The sequence below is a fragment of the Neopelma chrysocephalum genome, unplaced genomic scaffold, assembly GCF_003984885.1.
Source record: "Neopelma chrysocephalum unplaced genomic scaffold, ASM398488v2 Primary Assembly neopelma1_59, whole genome shotgun sequence".
NCBI lineage: Eukaryota > Metazoa > Chordata > Aves > Passeriformes > Pipridae > Neopelma > Neopelma chrysocephalum.
The window spans coordinates 316,182-340,974 of NW_020897714.1; the positions used below are offsets into that span (position 1 = coordinate 316,182).

Here is a 24,793-nt window from a genome sequence, read left to right on the forward strand (position 1 = left end):
GTTGTTTGGGTGTTTGTTGTTTGGGTGTTTGTTGTTTGGGTGTTTGTGGGGGGGCAATGCTTGTTAAGAAGCGGTGAAAAACTCCAAAGAGAAATTCTGGTATTTCACACCCTTTTACCTAAAATAGTGAAGACTTATTTTCAGGGCTGATAGAAAATGTGTCTGAACTGTATATCACAAGTATGACTGTTGTAATTCTTTTAGAGGAGGGTTTTGTCAAAAAAAGTGATTATGAAATAGTTGGTTGTATTGTCAATCCTTATATTGCCTATTTAGAACCAGAATAAATTCAGATTCGGAAAAAAGTATCAATAAAAGTTCATGTGAAGATGCCATCCCATGATGTGCTTGCTTTCTGTTTCCTTCGATGTCTGGCCAAAGACTCTCATTACCATTACACTTTTCCAGGAGTAATGCTCTTCTCCCATTGTGTCAAGCTTCCAGGCTTGGAATGTTTAGTTATTACAGTGTTTTGAGGGAGTTGGGATGGTGCCCTTTGTCAAGTTTTTGAAGTTTTTTTTCCTGATAAAAATACTTCTGCATGTTTATCCTGCAGCTGGTATTGACATGTTCATGTGGCCAGATAAAACTGCCATGCTTCTCACAGTTTTGCTGCTGTCTGGGGAGTTCTAATGGACTGCCGTGTCCAGGTAGTATGCATCTCTCCTTATTTAGGAGCTGTGGATGTGGTTGTTAGTTGGCTAATCTGGAGAGAAGACCCTCTGGGCCAACACTCAGTTTTCTAAAACAGGAATCTCCTATCTCTCTTGTTTTTAGCTTTGTAGTATGAGTAGATGATAATTTGTTCTTTGAAGCCATTAGAATGTGAGCTTGATAGACGACCTCCAAGGCTGGTAATTGTTGTTGCATAGTAGAGATCTCAAACCCCTTTTGAGGAGAGTCTCGGAAGTATGATATACTCACATAAGAATGTCTTCTGTTAGTAATTAGTTATTAATTTAATGTTTAGTTTGATAGAAGAAGAACTTGTCACTCTTACAACTCTAGTTACATATTTTAAGAACTGTCAAGAAAGCTTTTGAACCAATAATGCTGATGGAATATGTTGAAATACTTAAGACATGTTGGAATAGATGGGAACTTTACATCTGTGACTGGAGCATGTGGGAGGATTTGGTAAGAGCTTAGATTCTGGACAAAAGAAAGAAGGGTGGATTCAGAAGAGGAATTACTGAAGTTAATAGGAGTGGCCCTATTAACTCAAGTGAATCAAGGTTATGTGATAAATAGATGCAGATAGATTAACAGTTGTTAATTGCATATGTAGCTGTTAAATTGCTGCAGTTGAATTTAGTATACTTGCCTCTTAAGGCATCAGTTGTCCTAAACTATATGGCATCTTATATAAAATGTATAAAATCTCACTTATTCTTTAACTTGCCATAAAATCAGTAACTTCAGAGGGATTTCGTGGAAATCCTACAGTGTGAATTAAAATAAGAAATTACAAGAATTGTTAAATTTTTGTGATATGTAATTTTGGAGGAGAGGTGGTTGGTTTTCTTGGGCACTGTAACCACTATGTATTTGTGAAGGAGAGGCAAACATTGACATCTCCTTTGGTTTGCTTCCTAAATTCGAGGTGTTAATTTATCTAAATATGAAGTTGCCCATATGCGAGATTGATTTTACTCTGGGATTGTGATGCTGGAAAAATCTAACCACCACCATTGTCTCCACTTAATTGCTGTGCTGCCCTAGCATATATAGAATTGCAGCTGACAGTTTTCAAGTTTGCATCTTTGCCGTCATGAAGTATTGCATATGTGTTTGTTCGATGGCTTTCATCAGTGCTAAAATATGTTAGTCAGGTATACTGAAATTTACACATAGTTGTGTCTTGTGTGTACCCTCCTTCCAATCTAAAACCACTGAATCAAGATTTCCTGTATGCTCAGTGAGACTGACCTTGGAGACCGTAATTATCCTTGTCTGGATAACTAACAATCGAACTGGGAGGTTGGCAGTCATCTTAAACCTTGGTCCGTTTCTCTAATCCTATTTTAGGCTGTTCAGATTAAAAGTTTAGTGTACTGGGCATGTTCTGTTGAGTTAATGAATGAAATACATAAAACTTTGTTAAGCTGGTAGCTTGATAATCCAGTAGGTTATGACTGTGAATTTGCTCCTGTATAATGAAATCGTGAAATGCAATAGGGCTTGGTTTGCACGAGTCTTCAGTATCTGCTTCTAACATCTTTAATTAATCTTATATCTGTATCAAGTATTTGGATGTCTGTGAAAACCAGTCCCTGTGTTTGGGTGGTTTGGGTTTTTTTTCCCCCATTTGCTGTATTGGAAGAAGCTGCAGTGTTTATTGCTGCTGGGTAGGTAACATGATTAATTTTCCTATGAGCCCAGGCACATGGACGAACTGTTGTTTGCAAAGTTACAGAGAGTCAAGCTTTCTTCATTCAGAAAGCATTTTCATAGTCCCTCTGTTTTATACAGCATTTGTTGGTTGTAACTGTAGAAATGAGACCCTTACCATTACTACATGTAGGAGCAAAGAAATGGTAATTGTTCCTGCTTCAAAACTTTCTTTCAAAACTAAGGTGAAGGGGTCAACATCTGTCTGCTGCCAAGAGTGCTATGGAAGTTTGTGCAGTTAATAAAAATCACATTGTTTTACAAATAATTAATTTTTTCTTACAATTTTTTTTTCAGTTTCTTATCCAGATGGAGTTACACTTGGCTAAGGTTAGGGGACCCTGGTTTTTAAGTTGGTCCTTAGTTTCTTTTCTGTCTTCCATTTCTCCTAAATGAGAGATCTTGCCATGATTTGATCTAGTATGTCCACCTTTGTATTCCTCTTACATTTCCCATTTATAACTAAATGAATCGATCAGTTTAATCATGGTTATGGTTCAGAAATCAAGATATTGTCAATGAGGCGACTGTTGGGGAGGCAACTCTTGATGTTTTGTGGCTATCTTTATGCATGGGAGTGCACGAGCTCTCAGTGTGTTGTCTCTTGTTAAAATGGAAAATGCTGAGTTGTAGAACTTTGTTGCGTGCATTAGTGCTTAGTCAAAAAGTGGTTTTACTTTTTTAAACTGGACACTAAAATGTAAAGCCTTCAAATTTTTATTTCAATGCAATTGAAGCAAGAGTTTGGCAAATGGCAAGCACAATTTTGTTTAGTGGAAATAGCTGTGAAATTTGCAGGCATGCAAAATTCTGGTTTAACTTTAATGCTACTATATTGCATTATCAAATACAGAGATAGGGCAAAGTTTAATAGATGTCTAATTGTTCTTTGTCACATTATGGACTTTGTTTTTATCTAACTATTATATTGTTGTCATAAAGCTACAGTGTTGGTATACCTTTTTAGTGTTTTCAGACTCTATAGAGTGAATTACTTTTTTTCTTTTTTTGACAGTCAAGAATCCTTTTAGTGAAGAACTACAGAAAATACAAGTAAGTAAAACCACTTAATAGTGAGATTTTGATCTTTCATGTGATTGTATAAAAGCAATATAGATCTGTTCAGAATGTTGCAGTTTTAGAATATTTTGCATGAAATAAATGCATTTCTTGTAACTGATGTTTTTAATTTTTTGTTTTTTAACTCGGGCAATATAACTAGGATTACAAAATTTGGCTGTGGCATGCTGGTTGCTTTATATACTAAGAAAAGATTACGTAATTTGTGTTGTAAAAAAAAAAGTGTTGTAAAGTTTGAGACTAAATTTGGTAGTTTGTCTCTTACTGTTACCATTTGGTTTCTGAACATTGAAAGCACAGCTGGTAGGAGATGATTGACAGGAAACTCCAGAATCTTATTTAGTGCTATAAGAGAGAAAGTCTTAGCATCCTTCAGAAAATGGGTTTAAAAGTTTGTCTTTTTCACTTTCTGTTACTTGTTCCTATGTTCACTTTTTCTTCTGAAATATCAGACTACCCATTTTTGAGATCTCACCATTGAAGCTATCTGTATTATTCTTAATTCAGCAGCATGCATTCTGGTGATTCTCTCTTCTGACCTGGACTGTAAACATAATGATCTACTTTTGCTAGGCATATATGAGCAAGTATTGCAAGAGAATTGTGGAGGATTTTGGGGGCTTTTTTTTTTTGTTTACTGTTTGAGATTTGTGTTTTCTTGTTTGGTATGAGTTGTGTTGTTTTTTTTTCTCATATCTAGGATTGAACTCTCCAAAAGTGAATAATAGCATGTTAAGTAGGTAGCCTTGGCTAGTTTTTTGGATAGAAAATGTTTCTTTTGAACAAATGAATGTTTTGAAGAAATTGAATTTTGTTGGGTAAATTCTGGGCATTCTTTCAGAATTACTTTAGTAGTGCAGAGAGAATGCATCTTGTATACTGGACTTGACAGCCTGAGAACCTGTTCTGTATGTTACTTTCTCCTGTTTTTACGGCACTGTTCCATAGTAATTGTATTCCATGCTTGATTGTTAGCTATGAAGATTATACTGTTTAGTTTTGTCCTTTATGTGGCCCAATCATTAATTTGAAAAAAGAAAAAGTTGGTCACAACAATATTTCACGTGTCTATTTCAGTGTAGCTATTAATGAAGTCACGGGTGTACCTACTGGCAAATAAATGGAACTTGAAGTACAGCTGGTGGTGTGTGTGCGCTGAAGGACTGTTTTTCCTCTTATGCCATGCCTACTGTTTTCCAGCCAGGAAATGAGTTAGTAAGGTTGGTTTGTTTCCTGAGGCACCAACTACATCAATATAATCTCAGTGATGGTTTTGTAGTACCAGAATAGGGAGAGGGGGTGCTGGTAATTGTTGGTAATGCTGATGGGAAATAATTTGTCAATTGTTTGATCAATGAAAGAAGTTTTCTGCTTTTTTTGGTATCAGTTTTCTTACAAAAAAAAGTTGGACCATTCGCATTTTAAAATTATGTCAACAGTGCTGGTGCATTAGGGAATTGAGCTTAATATGTGTTTTTCTTTTTTTCCAACGTGAGTATAACCAGCAGATGCACAAACTGGAAAATTACTTTTCTTGCATATTTTTTTGAATGAAGGCTCTAGTCTTAACTCAGCCATTTGATAAAACTTCAAGCCCAACATTTCAGAATGGCTTTTGGTGGATGTAATTGTATATATATCTAATTGCATGTTCTTCGTCTGTATTTTGAATATTTCCTTCTAAATAAAGTGTTCCTGGATATATCTTAATGAAATTGCTCATATCTTGGTAAGTTTAACTCCCCTGCAAGTAACAATTATATCTCATATTCATGCTTATTTTGGGAATTAGGTCTTTTTATATTAGTGACATATGCAGGAAGTATCAACAAGATTGTATAGTCCACAGCTTTCTGTTGTGGTTTGCATTCGTTTTGGTTTTTTGTTTGTTTGTTTTTAAATTAAGTTACTGTAGTTTGAAGGTAGACAGTAGAAATCTTCCTTTGCTTGGAATTTTATGCCAGAATATGACCAGTACTTTAGTGTGGCTTGTATGAAACGTCTCTGCACATTTAAGAATAAAACTCTTTTGGGTCATTTCACTATTCTTTCAGTAGTATCAAAATAACCTTTTGATCAGTTGGTTTTAACTGGCAGATCCATCGGAGTCCATGCTGCAATCTAGTTTAGTTTCAGTCAAGACCTGAAAATTCAGTGGAGCGAATACTTAGATTCAAAATACATTGCCTGCATCATTGCTGATGTGCGAAACATTACAGCTTTCTACCTGTATGTGTAAAACCCATTTTTTTTTCATGGTATATAAAGATTTTTGGGGTAAATGGAAAAAAGTATATCTCTACTACTGTTTGGTTTGACATAAATGTGTTTTTCTAATTCTAGGAACCTGAAAGAAGCCTCATGAAGAGCTTGTATGCCCTTCATGACAAATTGGCACAAGTAGCAGGTAACACTTTAAAACTATTGTGATACAGTGTTATGGCAACAGCTACAAAGTCAATGCTCACATAGTGGTTTGCAACAAGTGATAGCCATTTAGAGTTCTGTATTGGGAAACTAGAAATCCTGTTTCTAGTTCACTTAACAACTTACACACAGTGTGGCACCTTTTGTTGCAATGTTTGTTAGTTAATGGGATAGGCTATTGAATATTGTGATCCCGTGGGGTTTTTGATCTACTACCTTAATGCTTTATTAATCTGATTTTGTTAAAAGGCTTAAATTTGCTTTATATGGAGAGGAATATGTGGGTTTTTTTAAAGGTTGTTAATTCACTAAGGTGAAAACCAAAATATTTTGCAACAATGATAAAATGGTTACTAATAGAGTGAACAACAGTGGTTGAACAAGTTTGCCTTGTTAGACTAAAAGGTCCAACTTAACCATATTAATTACATAGTAATGAAAAGTGCTGTGTATAGTAATGTGTCAGAGATGGTGTTTAGGATTAGTATTATTGAATATTCAAAGTAAAAAATAGGGTGGTTTTATCCAGAGTCATAATGAACACAGCTTTAAACTGCGCAGATAACTTACACTGAATTTAATTCATAATGTGTTTAGGAAGCCTTACTGGTCTTTGTGCCAAGTATTTGTTGTGCAACAGCAGGTTTCACCAAGAAAGCTTTGTCATTGTTATCAGGTGCTACAGACATTTCTCAAACGTAAAAAAATGTGGAAACAACTCTGTGTCAGATATGAAACCAACAATTCAATATCTCAAGGCTTTATAGAAAATCTGTGAGAAAGTTGAGCACCTTTGTAATACCTGTTACATTGCAACAATAATCTTCCAGCAGAAACTTTTTGTTTCCAGAGCATTTATAATATCTGCAGCACATAAATATATGTTTGGACAAACCCCACACATTTCTTTTTGTTTACATTACAGAATCACAGAATGGCCCACAGTGGGTCTTCTGGTCCAACCTCCCTGCTCAGGTAGGGTCATCCTAGAGTACATTGCACAGGATTGTGTCCAGACGATTCTGGAATATCTCCAGTGAGGGAGACTCCACGACCTCTCTGGGCAACCTGTTCCAGTGCATGGTTACCCCGCACAGTAAAGAAGTTCTTGCTCATATACAGGTGGAACTTCCTCTGCATCTCTTTCTGCCCACTGCCTCTTGTCTGGAACCACTGAGAAGAGCCTGGGTCCATCCTCTTGGCACCCTGCCTTCAGATATTTACAGATATTGAAAAGGTCCCCTCTCAGTTGCCTCTTCTCGAGGCTGAACAGGTCCAGCTCCCTCAGCCTGTCCTCGAAAGAGAGATGCTCTAATCCCATAGTCATCTTTGTTGCCTGACATACAGCATGTTTCAACTCAGTGTTCAAGCTGGTTTTCCTTGCTTGATCATTGTCATGCTGCTTCCCTCTGTTTTTTGAAGAGAGTGTAACAGCTTGCTGGTTTTGCTTAGTGTGTCATCTGGCCCTCCAAGGGCCATACGGTAAACTTGCTTTAGGTTTGACACCTAATTTCTACATCTGTGAAAGGAAGGGAATTTTCTTTATTAGCTGGGGCTTACTTAAATGCATGTAGACCTATAAAAATCTTTGCTTCTCTGCCTTATGAGAAGGAATTTGTGTGCTCCAAGATGGCTGCTTGCTTTCCCAGGTCACAAAGGTGCATTACTCTCTGTTAGTCTATTTCTGACCAGGAGGATCTTCAATGATGCCTTTCAAAAAATATAGCTATCATTTCTGGTTAATGATAACCCTGAAGAGATGACACAGACTGAAGCTATATTGTGAGATTTCCTGGTTGCTCAGGAGAGTAGCTTTCATACCATCTGAAGAAGGACGTAATTAATCTCCAGTTAGACAGAAGTTATCCTCAATGCCAAATTTCTTAAGGTATGAGAGGAAGAAGTCTGTCATCCGTTTTTGAATACCATATTGATGTAGACATGGCACAATATCCGGAAGCTGTTTAAAAGGCATAAAACAGAGAAAGCTGCAAAGGAGATACAGGATTTTGGTGTACCTAGTGCCCCACTTCAAAAGAGACAGAAGTTAAGGAATATAGTTTTAATAAAAATGGTGCTTTTCAGGTCTCTCTGCATACTTGGAAAAGTTTCTCTCATTTCATACTTGGCTATGAATCATTTGTTCATGTTATAACTATTAATATTAAAAAGGCAGGCTGGAAACCTGAAGTAATCTGTTCTGTTATTCAACATCTTGACTACCATAAAGATGGTCCCTTCAAAATTTGATTTTTAGCTCTCTGTTTTATTAGATTTCTTATAATTTTACTGAGCTAGTTTCTTGCCTTGTCAACTTCAATTGGAGAGTGAGGGGGCTTTTAGAAGGTAGAACATGAAGAAACAAAAAGCATATCAGTTCATTAATTTTATTTGACTTAATGTACTGTGTTCCAGCTGTAGATACCTATTCTGTACTGTGGTGCTCTGATATGATGTCAAATTATTTAATTATCCTATATAAAAATAGATTACCTTTTAATGCATCACTGATCTCAGAATTACTAGTCTGCCAAACCTACAGTGCATAGTGTCTACCTCATAAGACACTAAGGGGAGACTCATCCAGGTCTCAGTTGAAGTTTGTGTTCTTGTCTTGAATAGTTTAGCCATTCTTCAAAACAGCAACTTTTTATAGACAGTATATATTTCAGTGCCTAACACTTTCTGCTAAACCAAAATACCTGCTTTATTTAAATTAGACTTTCTTCAGGCATATGTTAATTACGGAATGTCTTGGTCTTTCATGGAGAGATTCAATAGATCACATCCATTTTCACTCAGACTTGCAAAATGAATAAACCTAACCAGTACCTCCACAAGAAGCAGCCAGCTACCCTTAGGTATGACCCTTCTTTCTTGTAGATAAAGGATTTTTTAGTTAGCAGTTTCTTTTGCTTGGCATTCTCTACGGTGTGATCACCTGTTGGATTTAGATGTTTTCCTTCTGAGCTAATGGACAGCACAGGTCCTTGAGATGCAGGGGTGAATTAGGCTTTCATATGTAATAAGGCTTACTGTTAAATCCATGGCTGCAAGAAAATCCTGGCAAAACACTAAATATTACTTAATATTAGTTTCAAGTGTCAGCTACTGTATTTGATTGCTGTCACAGGCTCTCTGTTCTGTCACTCTCCTTAATCTTAAGTTCTTCAGGTAATTGATATGGTGCTGTTTCCAACCAGTGGTTGAACAAATTTGGCAAGTTCTGGTGTTCTGCAGTGTTACTCAGCTGTTGAGTTTGCCTTTGGGAGATTGGGCATTCTTACTTGATCTTGCAACATGTTCTGCTCCTGTTTTTCTTCAGCTCCCCACTTTAGTGTCCTGCTGCAAGTCACCTGCAAATGTGAGACCTTGTACATTGCTTATGTTTTGTATTGGTTGACTGTATCACGTCAAGCCGTAAGCTAGAGATCTGTGCTTAAATCCACGGCTTCCTTGAAGAATTAGATTTCCACTGGGTTTTGGTACCAAATGAGAAAATTATTTACAGTGTAAAGCAGTTATAGAAAACAGAATATTTCTGTTTGTATATGCTGCAGTTCATAAGTTAAATCCCTAAATGAAAGTCAGTTTCAAATATTATAGTCTGCATGGGAAAGGAGATCTGACTTGGTTTCTGTATTAGAAGCAATTGAGACAACAGAATTAAATATTTCTTTAGAAGGTTTAGTTGCTTTTTGGTAGTATTTCTAGGACAACTCTTCAACTTCTTATGTGGCTTGCCCAAGTACCCTAACATAAACTAAAGAGTAGTTTTGTGATCCTTGCTGGGATGTTACTTTTTGCCTCCCTAAGAAAGCAAATAGAATGGTTCTTTGATTGAAGCTGAAATTAGTGATCTGTGCACAAGAAAAGTTTAGGCAGAAAGATCCATGCTTTCTGTAAACTTGCAATAGACAGTTTAACAGAGGGGCAGTTTTTACAAAGAACTCAGATGTATCTTGCAGCAGACTTGTGTAAGGTTTTTTTTGTCTGAGCTTCAGTTTTATTCCTGGATATAGGGCCTCAAATGGAACAGCTGGGAAACATTTTTGGCTCAGACTATGGAAAGTGGGTTTCCAGGCTAAGTGGTTAATGATTGTACCTAAGTTATTCAAAGTAAGCCTTCATTTGCAGAACTATTAGCTAAAGCAGTGACTGAAATGGCATATAGGAATATCCTGCTGTTGCAGTAAAACAGAAGGTTGTCTGACTTGTGAAATGCCTAACTTTCTGTAAGCTTTCAAATTCATGAGTTTTTTAGAAGAAAGCTAAATGGTTCTCAGCAATAGATGTATTGGAATGAGAAACTGCATCTCCAGTAGCTTTTTGTATAGGACTGAAACTTCATAACTCTGATTAGCTTACTTGTTTTGAGAGTGGGAGGCAAGATGAAAGGGATTTTTATTCCTCTCCTGCCCCCCCCCCAGTATTGTGTGAGGGAAATTTGAACTGATGGGCCTTAGACATTGTCAGAGCCCAGGCAGCAAAGGCGTTTTTAACTGTTAAACTTGTTCAGAGGGAATATAGTCTGAAAAAAATTTCAGAAGCAGGACTGAGAGAAAACTGTCTTCTGGTTTCTCAAGATGAGACCAGAAGCTGTGAAGTCCGTGTGCTGGTTGTGTTCTGCATGAACATAATTCTTGGAAGAAGGCAAATAAGATTAGAACTTAAAACTACTAAAGTAATTCAGTAGTCCCCTATCTAAGGGAGCTTTCGTCCTTTTGTAGAAGGTAATGCTGTGTTCTCAAAAGATGAAAATCCAACATGAATCCTGAAACTTATTTTAAGAATTTCATTTTTTCATTTAAGAATTCATTCATTCATTCACTTCATTTTATTAAGAATTCATTTTTTCCCATTTCATTTTTCACTGTCCCCTGCTTGTGTTTTGCTTGTTTTCTTGTGTGTGTATTAACCCTTTTTATTCTTTCTCATTTATTTCATAACTGGGCTTTCCTACTTATCTAGATAATTAAAAAAAACCCCAAAAAACAAACAACCAAAGAAAAGTTCCTAAGCAGAAGGGTCTCATCTCACAAGCTGTTTTGTTCAGTCAAGGTATGACTGACATGCTCTTTCTGTATTAAAAAGACCCCAGAAAGACTTCAGGTCTTACCTAACGAGGAGAAAAGCTTAAATGGATGCATGCTTATCAGACTTGCTCATATCATACAACTTAATATCTGATTCAGATTGTACATATGGCTTCTACAGAGATATGTTTTGGTTTTGTTGTATTTATTCCACTAGTTCTAGATTTAGAACAGTATGTTTACACCAGAGACTGTATGAGTATGATATATAGTTATTTCAAGTCTGCTAATCTTGAAACATGAAATCACTGATAATTACACATCTAAATTTATAGGCTGTAGAGTTTATACTGTACAAGAAGAATGTCTGCCTAAATTATGTACAAGAACAGCCCATAACTCCAATTCAGGTACTGAGTTCTAAAAGTAGAGTGGTTTTTGGCAAAAGTGGTACCAATTTTCAGCAGTACTTTTGATCTCTGCAGTTTTGCTATTACAGTAGACTCAGGCACTTTGAACGTCTAAGACATTGCATGTTAATTATCAAGTGAAACATCTTTCAAAGTGTTCTGCTCAGTGCTTGATTCAAAATACATGCATGCACACAGGCTTAGTTCCAGCAGCACTTCTAGGCCAGATAGCATCTGAGCATTCTTTAAAATGCTGTTCCTATTTCTCTATATCCCAACAGTAAGAGAAGAGCATGCCTGTTATGATAATGTGCTTGCAAGACCAAGTTCACTTAAATTTGTTGAAGTGTACTTTAACGAGACTTTAGCAGTCTGAGAAGGACTTTGGCTTCATAGAAACACTTAAGTTCTCTGGCACTCCCTACTGTGAATGAGACATGAAGGTGCTTCTCCATAACTTGCTACTGTTTCCTAATTTTTGCTTACATTGCATCAAATGTTCTCATTTGTGTCGGGAATTAGTACTTGAAGCTGCTCTTTTAAAAAGAGTATTCCAATATAAGCAAAGGTTTACACTTTATATAAGCACAAGTATCTTAAATTTTCATAGCCTTGCTGTAGCTTTGGGAAGAATACAACTTGGTATAGATTCAAGAAGGTAAGGCAGGCGTAACCCTGAGCCAGTGAAAGACTGGATTTGTTGTTTCCTGTCATTGTTTTGGCACAATAAAAGCGTAGTTACAAATGTCAAGATTTATGTTTCTTTTTTTTTTTAAGAAAGATCAGAAAACAGTGATTTGCCACTTGCTGATAGTTCTTCAGAAATGCTGGCCTAGTGATAGATGAAAACCTGGTGTTAGACCTTTTGCTTCTCTGTATGACTTTGTGTTGGTATGACTGTCACTTTTTATGGATCATGTACCTTTAGTTTAGCAAAGAAAATCAGCTATATGATGGCATGTTGCTGTGCAGACTGACTATGCATATACCTTATTTCTTGGCTACTTCTGCATACTTTCAAAATCAATAAGAGGTGGTAAATGCACCAGTTTCAGGCCATAGTGGGATTTTGTGTGTGTTCAGGCAGGTGATGAGTTACTGTGATAACTATACCAAACTAAAATGTAGTATTTTCATAGTGCCTGAAATACTATTATGGATGTGTTGTGACTGGAACCTGGTCTCTATAACAGATGACATGCGTTTCAGAGTAAATGGGAATTATTTAGAAGTTGAGTCAGGGTACAGCAACTGTTTTGTGGTAATGTCCTCTTCGTAGTTCTTCATGCTACCTTTTTTTCTGCTTTTGGTGTAAATACTGAAATACACTTTTTGAGCAGTACATGAAGTTGTATTGATGTGATTTGTACATATTATTAGCTCTGACAATCATCAGGGGTTTTAGACTTCTTTTGAAGGAGAAATTTATGCAGAGAAATTTATATATTGTTAGTGAAACTTATGAGAATGACTGTGCTACTGCTGCTTGTGTAAATTGTGCTAACCGGAAACTTGCGTTTAGATGATTTTATTTTATATAATGCAGTAATTATAGATCAAAATAAACAAAAGCTTTCGTTTTACCAGGGGAACATGAATGTGGCAGCTCTATTCAAAGAAACCTTACTGTCCAGGAGGCAGCTGCGTATTTAAAAGTAAGCAAATGAGGTACTTTTAATTGGTTGTATATAAGATTTGTATAAGTTACAATTTGTAAGGCCCTGGTTTCATATCTAGTGTATTGACTAAAATTTACTTAGTATTATTTGGAAATGTTTGAAATTGATGGCTTTAACTTGTGCTACATATAATTTTTATTTGGGAATGTAGTGAATATTTGAGGAGAGGGAAGGTGAAAGAAACTGGCTTAATTTCAATGAAAGTGTAGCTAGTAGTGCTTCAATGGCATGCAGGGCTTTTTTGCCTTTCATTAAAGCAACAGGACGTGATTTGAATTGATGGAGATAGTTGACCAACATAAAAATAATAAACGTATAAAATTCAAATGTCTAGAAGCTTCTCCAGAAACCAGTATACTGGTTTTTGAGACTTAGTATAAAGAATACTGTCTTCCTTTCTTTGTGAAGAGGAGTTGACATGTGGATCTGTGCAGAGAGCCTGACAGGCAGCAGCGGTGTGGGAGAGGCCATTCATTGATGGCCACTCATTCATTTAAATAGAAATGGTCAAAAAAAGGCCTTTTTGTTAATTTGATCAGTATGTAGTATTATGAAATTCCACTCCCTGCTGTCATTCTCCTGCCTTACTCCCCAAATAAAAGATAACTCTTGCCTTGTCTTAACAGCTCTAGGGTTTATTTTAGCCCATATTGGTGTACCCTACAGTGGAAAACTACTTGAAGCGTTTAAGAGGCTGAGAGTAGATTGATTGGATGGGGAGGAGTTAAGCTGATATATGTAATATACAAATGTATAGAAATTCTACATTTTGGCAATCCTTTACTTAGTAGACAAAAAGGGGCAATGTTTGAGAGCATCCCAAAGAAGTTGCTAACACTAGTTTATAGTTTGGCAATTATAATCCACATCTGTTAAAACCAGTTGTATTGTGGAAAAAATTAAGTTGATGCCATAGAACTGATTGTCTTGACTATCTGTTATGCTGAAAGAATGACAGTTGTTATCATAACTGTTTTAACTCTGCTAGGAAGCTCAAATTTAATATGAAAATTTGTCACTTTGTTGGAAGTCACTTTAACCCTACAGTTCCTCATTTTGGGAACATAACTCCTTTACAGAATTTCTATGTTCAGTTACCTTTTCATACTTTAATCTCAAACTGAAGTAGTTACTGGTTTTGTAAGTGCTTACGCTTTAATTCTGGGCAAGTTACATTATGTGAGGTTCAAAAGAAAGATGGAAATAAATCTTTTTTTGGGAGTGTAATTTCAAATACAATAGTAACTTCCATTTTGCTTTTCTTTTTCTGCAAAAGAACACGCAAGGTGAGCTATGGAGACAGCCTAGCTCAGACAGCAGTGGATGCTCTCCTATTAGAGTTGATACCAAATAATTAAAAGTAAAAAAAAGTCAGTGTCTAAATAGTGATGTCAGTTCTTGATCTACAAACACTGAACTGTTTGCAAAATATGAGTAAAACCTGATTTTACTCAAGCTTCTTAGAAAAGATCAGAGCATGGAACTGCTTTTACAAGACCCATTTCCAGCAGTGGTTGGATCTGTTTGGAGTTTTACTCTTGGAGTAGATTTTTTTTTTCAGTGAGCGCCCCCTAGTGGCTGAATAATTTTTTCTTGTTGTAGGTTAGAATTGTTAATTAAACAGTGAATGTGGCTTGACTTTTCAAACAGTCCTTATTTTGAGGGATACTGGTGAGTCTGATAACTGCACATAGCATATATAAATTTACTTTGTGCAGTGAAATTACTCAAAAACTGAAGAATCAGGAACAAAACAACATTGTTTTGGCTACTAATCTGTGCAGAATCTGAGTTTTATTGTGGCATGATAACTTCCTGGTTATTTATGAAATTACTCATTAATATTGTATTTTGACAGAATTTAGATCCAGAATATGAAAGTGTACTTAACAAAGCATTACAATGGATCTTGAATAGTGGGGAAGATGTTGGCATAAAGTAAGTGGTCTTTATTTCTTAGTTTAATTTGTTCTAAGAGAATGTATCCTTTTTCATAAGTACTGTATATTTTTTAATAGGTGTCTCAGCAATGACCCTAATGAGATGAATGTCACTAATGTGACAGATGTGAAGTATCTGGAATCCACTAGTCCAAAGATGTCTTTCAGGTGTCGTTTTCGCCGTGCGTTTGTTAATGTAACTCACAGATTATCAATATTGCTTCTGGGTAAGTTAATAAAACAGTCAATATTTTTTTGTTGTAACTTGTATTTATCTAAATGCACAAGGAAAAGTAAACACCACGTTTAGAGAAAGTTTTTATTCAACCATAGAACTTGGAGTTTCTATCAATACCTTGATTAAAATTCAGTTTACTTTGCACTTCTGTTGCGCCACTCTGTCTTCACACTGGTTGCTATCATCTGCTTCTGTAATCAGCTGAACATACTCATTCTTTGGAAACTCTGTCTTTTTCCCTGTTTCCAAAGCAATATCTTGTGGCTTTTAAAACTTCCATGTGGAACTGATTAGAAAAAGCAGTAAAAAGACATAATAGATGTAATTTTGAGGATATTTCACTGTTGTTGAACATCAGAAATGTAACTACAGAAAAGACAATCTTCCTAGTTTTAGGAAAGCTTGGATATCTAACGTGGTTGTCACCAAAAATTCTTAGAGGCAAGAGTATGTTGTAAAAAATGCATGTAATCCTTCAGTAAGACTAATTAATTTAGTCTTTGATAGTTCTTTGATTGAGTTTCAAATTCATCCACGTTTATTTTATTCTGAGCCATACTGAAAACTATGCAGCATAAAAACAGAGTACAGATGAGTGCAGACACTTCACTCATTTCCATGTGGCTGGATAATAATATTGAAGATGCACAGTTCATCTCACCTACTGAATATTTAAAAAATCGTTTATCCCAGTATCTTAACAATGTCTTGCTTATGAGGAGAAGACTTGAGACGTCCTTCAGTAGCCTTTTGATGAACCAAAAGAATCAAAGGCAAACTGTCCCAGATTGCTGTCTTTCTGATAACAGTCAATACAAGGACTGAATTGGGATGTGGAGATAAAACTCCATATCCGAGTCAACCACTGGTCTTAATCATGCTGAGCAAATTGCTTCATGTCTCACCTGTAGTTAACATTACTATGGAGCACCATTTGAAAAATAAACTACTGCATAAATGTTAGATGTGTTGTCATTAACTAACAGTCATTTTGGCCTAAAATGATGTCCATCAGTCTCTTTGATATATCAGTTAAAACTACCTTGTGGTTACTGATATATGAAACAAACTATGTAATTATAAATTGTGTATGTATGGGTTTGGGTTTGATTTTTTTTATATTGTTAATCGATCGCAGGTGTAGTGGTGCCCTCAGCAAGATAGAAGAAGGAATAAGAACTTTATTTTCAACTTATGCTGCTGACCTTCCTAACCAGATTGTCCTTTTTGGAATAATATTCAAAGTAATAGAAAAAGAGCATGAAGTACTTCATTGCAATAAATACAAATCTGTAGCTGAACTGAAGCAGTCCGAGTTAATTTGTTTTGACCGGTATATCTAAAGCATATGACTTTCTATCAATTAAAGAATATTGTGCATTTTAAAATCTAAACATGTTCTTAATTGTCAGTTTATGGGACTGTTAATATGACTTTGAATTTTCCCAGTGTAATTGTTTTACTGTTTTTCTTCACAAATGGGTAAAATTTAAAATCACAGTCCTGGGAGATACTAAGCTGTTGTTAAAACAATGAATGTTTTTCTAAAAGTAACTTCTTTTCAAAGTGGAAGGAAGAGTTTGTGTTTCTGTGTAAAATACTGACAGCAAGTACAATGTATTTTACTAGTTTTGGAATGTACAGTACTTGCTAGATAGTTCAACCAACTTTTGAATTGTGCCCTGTAATCTTTGTTAAATAACCGATGTTCTAATACTGTTTAAAGAGTATTATGCATCTTAATGCAGGTGTAGTGATGGTTTGGGGAGTCTTACACTACATGAAATACCGTTGGACAAAAGAGGAAGAAGAAACGAAGCAGATGTATGATATGGTGGTAAAAATCATAGGTATGGCTTCTTGAGTCACATCTGATGTATGTATAAGCTTTCAAAGAATTGGCACTCATTCAATTATATTTTCTTCCTGTTTGGTAGCCAGTCATCGTGCTGTTAGAGTTCTTGGTCAAAGGTGTGATTCACATGTTTTTGTTTGCCTTTTTTTTTTTTTTAAAAGACACCAACTATCCTTTAAACCTAATCAAAACTTTTGGTATAAAGATTGTAATTTGTGAATTGCATCAATATGGCTATAAAATTCCCATTGACTTAGTATTATTTTATCCTACTATTGAAAACAAATACAAATATGTTTGTTTACTAGAAGTATGGTGACATGTTGCTTTCTGTATCTGTTTTTCAGCCATCTTCAGCTAAAATATCTGCTCCAAAAATGTGTTAGCCCTCAATTCCATCCTTAATGGTTTTTCATAGAAAAAGCAGCTTTTTAATGAGTTACTTTGAGCAGAAGTTATGTTGCTAAAATAGAATGCATGATTGAGTTCTGAAATCCTGCCTTTGTACTTGAAGCCACAGTGTTTGCAATAGTTTGTGTTTGTAGTTCTTAAGCTCTGTTTTGGGCTGCATTTTTACTTAAATCATTCTATTATTTTCATCTATGGTAGTCACCATAAATACAGAGATGGTAGACGAATCAGAACTGTTTTCCCATTTTTACCATTTTCCTACATTTTTTGTCTGCAAATCAATTTTTGTTGAGGTGGAGGGAAAGCACTTTATGTTTAAAGATGGCTGTCTTTGCTAACACTTAAAAGTACCAATCAAGAGTAAGAGCTCTCTTCCTTTATTTCAAAGTTATTAAGATACTTGGATGCACTGTGCTTGGTTAGTTTTCTTAATTTGCCTTCAGCATGGCTGGGAAAGAAAATATTTCAAAATGCCAGAAAACCTTAACTGCTAAATTGCGAGGGATCTTGAATAGGTGTTCATTGCCAGAATTGATACTTTTTTAATGTTTACATGAACTACATAGTTACCAGTTTGGTTTTTTTTTATGATGTCTTCAGATGTTCTAAGAAGCCACAGTGAGGCATGTTCAGAAAATAAAGAGTTGCAGCCTTACATGCCAATTTTACATGTCCGTGATTCTCTAATACCTCCTCAGGACAGGTATGTTCTCACTAGAAGTAATGAATTTCCTTATGTGTAAAGAGGGAAAATCAGTAAAAATAAATGGGTCAGTTAACGAAGTTAATTTCAGTAGGTTGCACACTGTAATATTTGGAGATTCTTATTGACACAGGTGGGGGGAAAAGCATTGGATTTCTCTTACATGCTGGATGTCAACTCTGCAGATTGTTATTGCTAACTTTGTAATTCTTGCTTCAATTTTTAGGAAGAAAATGAATAAAGTCTGGAATCGAGCAGTTGACTTTCTTGCAGCAAATGAATCTAGAGTTCGCACAGAGACACGAAGAATAGGTGGTGCCGAGTTCTTGGTTTGGAAGTGGATGCAACCTTCTGCAGCATGTGACAAAATTTTAGTAATACCATCGAAAGTATGGCAAGGCCAAGGTATTGAAATTATACTTTGCAACTATAATTGTTTTAATTTCTGCATCTAACTTCTAAATGGTACTTTGTTGCTTGAACATGAAAGACTTATTTTCTCTCACACATTTAAGGATTGTTATGAACTGTTAGTGCTGTTTCTCTGTTATCTTGTTCTATAGACTTACTTTTTCTGTGCATTGTGTCTGCCTTTTTTTAAAGAAGATGAGCTGTTGTTATAGCTACTGCAGAAAGACACAGAGGGCAAGTAGCCAAAGTGAGTTGCTTGTTCCTTTTCATGAATTAAAAAAAAAAAAATCTTTAGTTGGTCAAATTCTGACATGCCTTATACTTACTGGAAGTAATGTAATTCGTTGTATCTGACAGCAGATAAATTGCATCTTGCAGGCTTGAGTTTCTTACTGTTAAGTTATCAGTCAGGTACCTAAAGATGGAGTTAGGAGGAAGAGATGTTTATTTTGAAAGGGAAACCGCTGGGACAAAAGACTCCTCAGTTAGGAGAATGTGCATTTTGAACATCTCGTAGTGCTTCCTCTCTGTCATAAATGTTTTTCTACACTGTGCATTTGTTTTTCAAGCTTTGTGGTGTAAAGCATTTGCTTTAAGAGAGAAGGCTGTTGTCATAAATGGGTTTTGCAGTGTTCTCTCACTTTTTAGCTTTATTGTGAAACCAAGTGACAAGAATCTAGTGAGTTTGCAGTTGTCTGTCTACTGTGGTCGTATTTTCCTAGTTCTTTTTCTTTCTGCCTTTCTTCATGTTAAGCTTCAGGTTTTGAGATGGTTTACTTTTATTTTGGTCAATGAAAAATTGAAACTGTAAGTCTTGAATTCTAGTTTGCAGTAAAAAAGAAATGTTCATTTCTATCTGTGCCTGAGTGTGAAAGCAAATGCTTTAAGTCTTTATTGCAAATTGTATAAATGTTGTGACTTTTTAAGAGTCTCTCACCTTATGTTCCTCTATAATGCCATTTTATCTCTCCAGCTGGACTACAATAAAAGCTGTGCAGAATCCTAGTTTATAGACTCATCAGCTTCTTTTGATGGTCATGGAGAGTGGTTGCTTCTCCACTTTTTTGTTCAGATTTTTTAATTGGATATTATCAAGGTAGTATTGTGTGTTACTTCTATGGCTTTGGACTAGATGATGAAAAAAGCCTAGTTAAAAACTAGAGGTTTTGCCCTGCCTAGTCCCACTTAAGCAAAAATTCTCACTGGCAAGCAACTGCATCTCTGTTCATCTGGAGTATGCTAATTTTGATCTTAGTTTAACTAATGCAAGTACCGATAGACGTCCTTCTTCTACTTTTTACTGATATACGTTTTTGTTTTTAAGAAACATTGTTTCCCCTAAAAGAGGGTACAGTTTAAAGCAGCTCCTTCCAATGTGATTTACTTTCCAAAGGCAGACAGAAATAGCTTCTTTATGGCTTGAAACATTTATGCTGTAGCAAACTTGATCACCCAAGTACAAGTATTGCTAACATTCTGGTTTTGTCCCGGGCCAATTGCATGTTTTAGTAAGTTCTATGTAGGCTTTCAGCCCCTGGCTCTTAAATTTTGGATTTCCCTAAGTTTAAAGGAAAAACGACCAATTCTCTCTGTCAATATGAAAAGCCAAATATTTTGAGGCATTTGCAGATATTTGACATGTTAACTGATGAGGGTCTTAGTAGTCTTGGGACCCATTTCTTGCTTGACTATGCAAAATGTTATGTTGGGATGTCATTATATACTTCCCAAAGTTATACTACTGGCTTTAGCATTACGTTTCTCATTTTAAATAATTAATTCGAAACGAGGGCTTAAAAATACCTTGTGACTCCTACTGCAGGCTTGAGGTTCTGTAGTCATTGTCTTGCAGTAATGTGGCATTCTGCTATGATAACTGTACTGTTTGATTTCAGTTTCTCAGTTTTTGTTAGTAAGATGTGCTTATTAACTTAGTTCTAGAGTTGCAGAACCTTTTCTGTCTAGGACATTGTACATTAGGGATGTGCAGGTGCTTTAGGTACTACAGGAAAGAAATGGGGGGTTTTGTCAACAGCTGTCTGTTCCATCTCTCATTTAAATTGAGCATAGCTTCTGCAAGATATGTATGTATATATATATATGTAGTTTATTGTTCAGTACAGACTGTGAAACATGACACTCCAGTTCTAATTTACTACTCATTTGCTCTCAGTTTTTCTTGTCCTGTATGACTGCAATATAATCATACCATGACGATTCTGTCCTGTATTAGAAATCAGACTGGATTTTCCTTCACCTAGTAGACTTCTCAGTGTGTGATAGTTCAGGCGGTGCTTTGCTATGTGGAATATACATTGGAGACTCTCAACAGAACAGCAGTTTCCAAAACTTCCCAGAAAGACAACTACTGTAGTAGCTACTATTAAATACCATCTAAATTTGAGCATCTGATACCTACTTTAGCATAGTGCCAATGCGGACAGAATAACTTAATCTCTCATCTGTGGCTTTTATCTGTGTGTTACTGATTATTATTATTATGCCCTTAAGACTCTTTGCTTTCTATTGAATAGGACATATCAAAATCCATTCTGTTTCAGTCAGTTTAATAGCAATTTTCCTAGTTTTCTTGTTATGTTTGCAGATTAGCAAAGATCTTCGAAGAACTGAAATTGCATACTTGGGCTCTATCAGAAGGGTGTGGAAATAGAGTGGCTAGAATGACAGGGATCAGTTGGGCTCTTGGTAGTCAGCAGGCAAAGGCAATTTTCACATGCAAAAGCTCTCTTTATTTTGTGCTCCTTGTTTTCAAATGACTGTTTGAAATAGTCCCATTGCATAAGTCTCATACTTTTTTCACAGCTGCTTCTTTCCTGATGTTAGGAATTCTACATGATGTGTCACTTTCTTCCTTTTTTGGAATTACCCATCAACTGCAGCTAAGTTCATACTCCAGTTTTGATGTGTGAATATAGAAGTTCATAAATCTAAATACTCTTCAAGACTGCTAGACCCTGAACAGACTCCGTACATAGAAAATCATAATGAATTCTTGGGTTCGAATCCTGTGAATAAATTTCAACGTCACAGGTTTTTTACCTTCTGAGATCTGGTAGTGCTCTGTAGCTGAGCACAACACCTGAGGATGTGCAATTGAAGAAGAAAGCCTCTTGATCATCCACGTGTACTAGGATATCAGTAGATGATAGCGTGTGTTTTAACTATGGGACCTGGAGCATGCATGAAATCTAAGCTCTCCTGTCCGTTAGCAGCACGTTTAAGCATCACTGTGACATTTTGTTCAGTCCTTCAGGATGCAGCCCATGTTTTGACAGTTTGGGTTTTTTTTTTAATAGATCAGGATAAATTCTGGTGCTGTTCCTTTGAAATATTATCTACTGGATACAGTAGATATATTTGTAAAAAAAAAAAAAAAAGCTCATGGTAGGATGGACAAACACAATGTTTTGAAAACAGTGTACAAGAGAATAGTCAATCGAGAAACAATCTTCATCATGTCAAGTGTAATTTAATTAAATCAATGGAGAAAACCCCACATTCCTAGTGTGTTCAGTTTGCTTTTGAAAGAACAGATACAACTGTCCTGATATCCCTTGATAATGGGAGCTCTAAAGAAAAATAGGTAGGCAGAGCTCCAGTGTAGCTAAGCTAACGGCAAAAGCTAAAGTTCTTTGACAGCTCTGGAGATGAGATAGACTTCTCTGAAGTACCACATCTAGGGTGATATTTCATCCTGCAGCATGGAAGATAACCTGTTACCTCTTGTGAATGACACCCTTCCTCACTAGCTTGTGAGAACATAATCCTTTCTCCAAACAAAAACAATCAAACAAACAAAAAACCACATCCCACAAACCCCCCAACTCTACTCTTTTAACTATTGCAAGAAAACTCTTGGTTTCATGACGCTGGTAAAATGCTGCATCCATCCCATGCTTGTCTTCTATTGCTGAACTTAACTGTATTAAGTCAACCATACTCTTCTCCTTGGTAAGATTTCAATTTCGGTATCTTTCATGTTTACTAAAGAACCTCGTGTTGTGTGAAAGTGCATCATTTCAACATTTTCAGCTAATTGTTTTATCTTTTTGTTCTTGCCTTTGATTAGAAGAGTTAGTACTTAATAAATTACAGTGACCTGTGGCTTAACACTGAAAAATCTGTTCTTTAGAAACATGGTTACCTATATCTGATGTGAGTCTTCAGCCTTATCAGATGCATCAAATCCACATCTAAAGATCCTTTGGGCTGTCTTATAACCCCTGGTGATGATACTCAGGAATTCCTTTAGCAATAATATATTAGTCATTTAAGAGGCGTAGAAAACTTAAATGTTCCTTTTGAAGTCAGGGCAAGAGCCACTTCTTCCATCATAGACATGTTCCAGTCACAGTGATAGAGGCTGATGAAAGCACATGTTTTTAGCTGCTGCTGTTCTTTGAATCTGATATGATACACTCATACTCAGTTTAATGTAGTAAAACAAAGTACACTATGAATGAAATAAAAAGTAGCTTCCTTTTCTTGAAGGTGCTCAGTAGTCCCCAAGGGAAATTTATGAAAGTCCTAAATTTTTTGTCAGTGACTTATTGCATGAAGTTGTGGTTTTGCTTTCCTGTTTCATCTTTACCTTTTTACCCTCATCTTGTAAGTCTTACTCTTGAGACCTATTTAGAAAAAGGTATGAAGTGCTTAGTTAATCAGCATGTAGCTTAGACTGTTGTCTCGCATTATGTCTGCTTATGCCCTAATTGTGAGGAGAATTATTTTGTATGCTCCACACCAGTGTAAATTTTCAAATAATCAGTAGTGTAATCCGAACAGCTTTGTCACAGAAGTTTCTCTTTCGGGGGAGAGGAGAATTAATTGTTACAGATGTGTAATGAAGATCAAGAGACATCTGTTAACTATGCTATTTTGAGTTTTGCTGTGTAGGTGCAGCATTAACTTGCCTGTGTCTTCTCTAACCTCCCCTTTTGGTCCCATTTCTGGTATACATTTTAATGCTTACTACTGTTCTAGCATTAATTTTATACCTCACTGATTTCCATGGTCATTTTTAACCCTTACACATAAAAAGCTCCATCTGAGTTGCAAAACTTACTTTTAATTTACCATGAGTCTGAAATGTTTTTTGAGAAAAAACAGAGCTCATCTTTATTTTCATATGCTGCACTGCCCTGGGTACACTTGCTCTACCAGTAGGATGTTACTTAATGTTGGAAGCAGTTTAGTTTTCTGCTGGTGGTGTGCTCTGGCTGAAGTCATCACCTGGAGCACCTGAGATCTTCCAGTCAAAAGGACATAAAAATTATTAGAAACTGTAACAGTCAAAGCTTGGTTTATACAGGTATTGACGCTAAAGGGTGAATTACCCATGTAGTTACTTTTGCATAGCTCAGTGGTGTAGCTGCTGCCATAAATCTCATTATGAGTTTTTTGGAGTTCATAAACAGCTTGCAGAAATGTTGATCCTCTGGGCCTGGGGTCTCTGAAAATAACTACTATTCTTTATCCTTGGATTGAAACCATGTGCTGAATAAACCTAGCTATAAACAATCAGCACATAATTTCCTCAACCCCGCACCTTTTCAGGTCCAGGTCCATGACTAGGCCACCCCAGATCACCTTCTCCACTATGGTGTGGTGCCCCAGTGTACAATATGCTGGTGACATTTCACCCCCCCCCCCCGATCTGCTGGAGCCAAACTACATGAGTAAGGTAAGTCCATTTATTTTTCAATGTTGCTTAGTTCTGTAAAGTTTTTATTGTATACCCTATGTATAATTTTTAATTAGGGGCAAAAAACTTTACAAAACCATGTGCTATTGAAAAAGGACTTGTCCTTAAACTATAGGCAGCTCAGAGATAGATGTAGTGTCACCAGCATATTTAGAAATCTATTCCCAATTAAAAAACAGGTAGTTGTTACAGGTGTTGGTGACTTGCACTCTGTGTGTGTGTTAGAGTATATACCAGTAAGAACATTTTTAGTTATTTGGGGAACTTACAGTATGTTCGATATTAGAATTGGAGGCCACCTTTTTTAATTTCTGGTTGGTAACTGTACTTTGTTTTGTACCTCAGAAATTTACATAAGAAGCAAGTTTGTCTATGCCATATCTGCAGGCAGTGAATTTTCTCTTGGCTAGTGCTTGTCTTTCACAAGCAATGTCTTCCACATGACTGAATTTCTTCTATGACTGAATTTCTTCTATGACTGAATTTC

The 24,793-nt window shown here is 36.1% G+C and overlaps 1 protein-coding gene across 2 annotated transcripts in view; it reads left to right on the forward strand.

Annotated features, from left to right (window-relative positions):
* LEMD3 (LEM domain containing 3) overlaps positions 1-24,793 on the forward strand; it is a 42,485-nt gene that overhangs the window by 12,163 nt on the left and 5,529 nt on the right. Inside the window, exons 2-10 of one of the 2 annotated variants that reach the window (XR_003533635.1) lie at positions 3,407-3,444; positions 5,815-5,878; positions 12,932-12,999; positions 14,882-14,961; positions 15,042-15,190; positions 16,950-17,051; positions 18,068-18,170; positions 18,397-18,575; positions 24,159-24,285. Coding sequence is in view for 1 of the 2 variants with exons in the window: in XM_027679638.1 (XP_027535439.1) it covers positions 3,407-3,444; positions 5,815-5,878; positions 12,932-12,999; positions 14,882-14,961; positions 15,042-15,190; positions 16,950-17,051; positions 18,068-18,170; positions 18,397-18,575 (783 nt within the window). In the remaining variant the exon portion in view is untranslated. The remainder of the gene's footprint in view (positions 1-3,406; positions 3,445-5,814; positions 5,879-12,931; positions 13,000-14,881; positions 14,962-15,041; positions 15,191-16,949; positions 17,052-18,067; positions 18,171-18,396; positions 18,576-24,158; positions 24,286-24,793) is intronic. The other variant, XM_027679638.1, reaches the window with a different exon arrangement.